The 5,976-nt window shown below is 47.9% G+C and overlaps 1 protein-coding gene across 2 annotated transcripts in view; it reads left to right on the top strand.

Annotated features, from left to right (window-relative positions):
- The window catches only part of Hkdc1 (hexokinase domain containing 1), a 62,488-nt gene that overhangs the window by 8,729 nt on the left and 47,783 nt on the right, over positions 1-5,976 (top strand). For both annotated transcript variants that reach the window (XM_008827811.3, XM_029560966.1), the window contains exons 3-4: positions 3,800-3,948; positions 4,031-4,150. In XM_008827811.3, the coding sequence (XP_008826033.1) occupies positions 3,800-3,948; positions 4,031-4,150 (269 nt within the window). The remainder of the gene's footprint in view (positions 1-3,799; positions 3,949-4,030; positions 4,151-5,976) is intronic.

Genomic DNA, 5,976 nt, shown 5'->3' with positions numbered 1-5,976 from the left:
AGAGAGAGAGAGAGAGAGAGAGAGAGAGAGAGAGAGAGAGAAACAGGGTCTCACTATGTAGTCCTGGCTAACCTAGACCACCATAAGTAAATCAGGCTTGCCCTGAGCTTATGGAGATCCTCCTGCGTCTGCCTCCAGAATGCTGGGATTATACTTGGCTAGGATGGTGTTTTAAAAAAAAACAAAACAAACCCTTTCATGGGCCTAGGAGAAGGCTTAGTAGTTAAAGTACTTGCTACCCAAGTTTGAGGACCTGAGTTTGAATCCCCAGAACCCATGTAAAGCTGGATATGGTAGAACAAGCCTGTAATCCCAGGGTTCCTACTGAATGGACAGCAGATACAGGAGAATCCTGGAAGTCTGTGGGCCAGCTATCCTGGTGTACACAGTGGCTAACAAGAGACCCTGTCTCACACAAGGTGGAAAGCAATGGTTGACACCTGAGATTGTCTTTTGACTCCCACACAAGTGCTATGACACATCCACATCCACGTTCACACACATAACCTGTCCCTAAAGCACCCCATCACCAACACAAAGATTAAAAAAAAAATCTCTTGATTGTAGTTCCCAGTCCTCCATAGCTCTGTGAGTTAGTGGTGTAATTTCATGATTACTAAGAGAATCAAACAAGTAAACCTTTTCTAATCCCTGTGGCTTTCATTTCAGAAATGAATCCTGCTTCCTACGGAATCCTCCTGGGTCTGCTGACCCTTCTGTAGTTCTTCCTTGCTCTGAACCTACCTGAGGGGGTAAACTTACTTGTGCTCTCCTGGCCTCTCAGCCCCTTAGTCAGGGGGCTGACATGGACCATGGACCATTCCTTGTCAGGACCAAGAGCCTTAAGAGTGCTTTGTGGCATCTGTGCCTCCTGCCAATCCTCTGCAGTGCACAGGAGGGGGTTTGGGAGACCACCCATCCCTGAATGTGATGGTGATTATGATTCTATATTCCCACCCAGAAAACTTTCTTCTTGACCTCCACCCCTTGGTCTTAGGGGCTAATCCTGAAGCCCTGATGCAGTCATTTAGGGCCAGCTAATAGCAGGCCCTGGGGTCACAGGAGGACCTGGATTTTATACTTGCCTTAGCAAAGGATTCAGATGCACCTGGGAGGTTCCTAGATACACTTCCTCATGCCTTCCCTTCTGGAGGCCCTGAATGTCTAGAAATCTATGCATTTGGCCACTGGATGCCATTATGAGACACTCACCAAGAAGTGGGGAAGGAGCAGAGGCAAGCCCTGGCAGTGCCTTGGAGAAGATGGCCCTGTTTCCGAGGACCATCAGTAGCAGACAGAATAGTCCTCTTTTTTGGAGGCTATTTTCATGTGTGTGTGTGTGTGTGTGTGTGTGTGTGTGTGTATGGATGTGGATGTATATGTGTGGATGCATGTGTGTGCATGTACATGTGTGTGTGTGTGTGTGTGTGTGTGTGTGTGTGTGTGTGTATGGATGGATGTGGATGTATATGTGTGGATGCATGTGTGTGCATGTACATATGGAGGCCAGATGTGATGCCCTCATTCACTTGATTTTTGAGACAAGGTCTCTCACTGATTCTGGAACTCACTGATTGGCTAGACTGGATGGCCATTGAGCTTCAGAGATTCTCCTGTCTCTGCCTCCCCTGTGCCTGTGTTTTGTGTAGGTGTCAGGGATCAAACAGAGGTCCTCATGCTTGTACAGGTGCTTTACCGGCTGAGTCATCTCCACAGCCCCATAGAGGGAGGCTGTTTGTTTAATAATTGCTGTAAAGACCCTGAAAGGCCCTTCCTAACCTCGTTCTCTTCCTCTGCCTGGGCAGGGCCTCCCTCCCCCCACTGCCTCCTCCCCCTGCCGCCCCCCACCCCCGGGCAAAGTCCCACCACAGAAGGGATCATACCACATGCTTCATGAAGTGACATCCTGGGTCACAGGGGTGAGCGAAGTGTTTGCACAGTGATAACGGTGCTGTGGGGGAGGCAGAGAGAGTTGCTGACACTAGTCGGTTATCAGCTGGCTCCCTCCCATTCCTGTAACAGGGCCATCTCGTCTGGTGGGTGCCAGAGGCATTTTTCCAAAATCTTGATCAGATTTGGTGTTCCTGTCCTTAAGACTTTTCTGTGGCTCACTCTCACCTTCTGTGGCTTGCTCTCCCCTGCCTGACTCCCAGACTCCCTCTCATCTCCTCACCCAGCTCTACCTGCTGCCTGCTCTCACCTCTCCTGCACATCTGTCTTCCTGCACTTCCCATCAGGCTTCCTGCCAGAGGAGCATTTGTCCTGACCAGAACCAGCTTCTATCCACCACTGTTCTGGTAGACTCCCTGTGGCGCTTGCGCCCTGTCATCTTTGCCTCCTCAGCACCTGGCATGTGATACAGCATAGGTGCTCTGTGAATGTTTGCATGACTTCCTCTAACACACCCAGTGAGGGTGTCTCTATGCAGAGTATGTGATACATGTGCAGGATTCCATTCCTGGATGCCCCCGTCCACTAATAAACCATAAACTTCTCCCTCAAAGCTCCTTTTAGGGCTCATCTGGGGAGCTAATTTGTAGGTACTTCCACAAAAACCAAACCCGAGGCAGCTGAATCTATAAATGATTCTGTGCCTTGGCTAGCTGGAAGCCTGTTTAGAAATGCAGAGTTCCTGGCCCCTCACAGAGTCAGGGTCTGCATGTCAGCTAGACTCCCAGTGAGGCCCATGTATGACATTTTGCACAGCACTGCTCTGGCTAGCTAAGGCTTGGCCTCTAACTCTTGCATTGCTGGAATAGAAAAACTTCTAGAATGTAGTCCAGGAATGTTTTTTGGCCAAGGACATGGGGACAGAGGAAGTGGTACATTGAATCTCATGGAAGTCCAATCTCACAGAACCTCCACGCTCTGAGGCCCCAGGGAACTGTGCTTTCCTCCCTACGATCTTAGCACAGTGATATTTCAGCTTTTGCTGTCTCCTGGTGACACTCTTCCATGTTAGATTAAATGGTTCGCAAAGACTGACAGGTTGGCCATCTGACCCTTTAGATACAGGTAGTTGAGGCTACCATCACACTGTATCCATCACTGGCACTTGACTTCTGGGTTTGTGGGCATGGAATTTCACTTACACGTGTCTTGGGCCTGCATCATGAATTATTCAAGGCAGATTAAACCACTTTATAGACATCAACGGTTCTATGTAAACACTTCCTGTGTCAGGCACTGGCAAGGGTCCTGGGTAGACATCATCAGGATGCCTACCCCAACACATGTATCATTTCCATGTTTTTTGTTTTTTTTTTAGACATCATTCTTGGGCCAGGCTGGATGGCGAATCATCTTCTCCTTTTAGAGAGATTCTGGCCTAAAAATGAAGGATCTTTGGTCTGTTAGGTCTGTCATTTGGTCCTCCTGGAGTTTCCCTCTGTCCTTCAGACTGAGGCATGTGAGGCTGGTTTCCCTTCTCTGCACCGCTCTTTTTATACATTTATCAGAGTTCTCCTCATGGTTGATGGGACAGCTTCCTTTCCAGTTATGGCATGCTAGAACAGGCTCCACCCTCCTGGCTTATTTCTCAGACTTCCTCAGGAAGTGGGTTCACAGGTACCTTTTCCCAATGAACTTGCCCATTCCCACCTACATGACTGAGAGGGGTGGGATCAGACAGGGCTCACATCCTAGCTCTGCCCCCTAATTTGTGGCATAGACAAATGGCTGCACTTCTCAACTCTCAGCAAGTGGAATGGTGACACTAACCCATGGGGGGGGGTGGCATCAAGTGGCATTTGCCGTGTGTCCAACTGTGTGTCTGCTGACCATTTTTGTTTCTTCACAGAAAACGGGGAGTTCCTTTCCCTGGATCTGGGAGGTTCTAAGTTTCGAGTATTGAAGGTGCAAGTCTCTGAAGAGGGGAAGCGACAGGTCCAAATGGAGAGTCAGTTCTACCCAACGCCCAATGAGATCATCCGGGGGAATGGCATGGAGGTACCAGCAGGAAGGACGGGCCTGGGCACCGGCTGTGAGAAGCCCTGCCTGAGCCCAGTGCCCGTGCTTTCTTTTCCTGCAGCTCTTTGACTATGTGGCTGACTGCCTGGCAGACTTCATGAAGACCAAAGAGCTGACACACAAGAAACTGCCCCTTGGCTTTACCTTTTCTTTTCCCTGCAGACAGACCAAGTTGGAAGAGGTAAGATTGGAGGACATGGGCACATTTGGAAACAGTATAATACATTCTGTTACCATTTGATGGTCTCTGCTTTTTGCTAATGATAAAGTAGTAATGTGAAACTGAAAACTAGGTAATGCAAGACCTTAATTCTACATACAACATAGCACAGCACAAGGGAGTGGAATGGTTTCAGTGGTTCTCAGACCTTGGTGTGCATCAGAATCTTCAGAAGAGCTTGCTGGGCCCTACAGTCAGAGAGTCTGCAGCAGGCCCCAAGTGCACATTCCTAACGCACCATGAGATGTGGTGCTCCCCCACTGAGGACCACGGGGCCTCTGATACAGATACCTAGAGTTGGAATGGGAAGCCTCAGGGCATCTCTCTGTGGTGAACTCTCTAGACTGAGATGCTAGTGAGCAGACCTGGCACCTGGGATGTGTGGTCTTACCTGTAACACCTGGGAACCCAGCCCTGTGTAGCTCAGTTTTCTAATTAGTGATCAAAGGTGGCCTAACCCAGTCCTATGTAAGTCTGTGAAAATAAAAGAGAACCAGGCATGGTGATGCACGCCTGCAGTCCCAGCACTTGGGAGGCAGAGGCAGGCTGATCTCTATGAGTTCAAGGTCAGCCTGTGAGTTACAGGCCAGCTGGGACTAGAGGAAGACCCTGTTTCAAAAAGACCAAAAAAAGAAAAGAAACATTTATTGTCAAAAGTCTCCCCAGGCTACTCCTGTTTGGGTGGTAGTTCTTGATCTATTGCATGCTCTGGTTATGTCACCAAGTTGACCACCAAACTGTGGACAGCCTTGAAATCCTGGGCCACCGTGGGATGCACTTGATGTTGTCAGTTCTTAAAAGTACCAGCTTCCCACTCCACAGACCTGACCCTGAAACATGGCTCAGAACAAATGTCATGTCATGATGAGCCACGTAGTGCTTGGCCATTTGTAAAGCAGGGACAATAATGTTCACTGTTGGCTGAAGTGCAGCTTGGCCACGGGTCTTTCTGGAGGGCAGATGCTGTTCTGGATAGTCCTCCTCCCTCTCATTTAACAGATGCTTGAAAACAGCCCCGAAACTGGAAGGTGCAGTCACTGATTGATTCCACTGAGAAACTGCCATTGTCTCTGAAGAGGTTTACTTTTGTTTGTTTATCTGGGGTTTTTTGTTGCTTTTTTTTTTTTCTTTCTTGAGACAGGGTCTTACTACAGAGTTCTGGCTTGCCTGGAGCTTTGTAGACCAAGCTGGCCTCAAACTCACAAAGATCTCTTGCCTCCTGAAGGCTGGGATTAAAGGCATGCACCACCACACCTGACTTACTTTAAAAATTTTTTTTATTTATTATTTTTATTTTATGTATGTAAATGTAGTGTATGCATGTATGTAAGTGAACCCATGTTGTACAATGCCCGTGGAAGTCAGAAGAGGACATTGGATTCCCTGGAACTGGAGTTATGGACATTTGTTAGCTGCCATGTAGGTGCTGGGATTGAACCTGGGTCCTCTGCAAGAGCAGCCAGTGAATGCTCTTAACCGCTGAGCCATCTCTCCAGCCCCCTGGCTGACATTTAAAATATATTTTTTTGGTAATTCTTTGAAAATTTCATGCAATGTATTTTGATCATATTCATTACTTTTCCTCTCCCTAACTTCTCCCAGATCCACCCCTCACCACCTCATGCCTCCCAACTTCCCGTCCTCTTCTTTTTTTTTTTTTTTAATTAAATTAAATTTTTGGGGGAAGTTAGTATCAAGATTAGGGTTAAGGTCTGGGATTAAGGTTAGGTTTAGGGTTAGGTTTAGAGTTCAGATTAGGGTCTCTACATTTTTATTTTCTGTATGAA

This window comes from Nannospalax galili, unplaced genomic scaffold (genome assembly GCF_000622305.1).
Source record: "Nannospalax galili isolate Female #2095 unplaced genomic scaffold, S.galili_v1.0 scaffold853, whole genome shotgun sequence".
NCBI lineage: Eukaryota > Metazoa > Chordata > Mammalia > Rodentia > Spalacidae > Nannospalax > Nannospalax galili.
The sequence above is the reverse complement of the archived record's forward strand: the minus strand, read 5'-3'. Positions and strand labels throughout refer to the sequence as shown.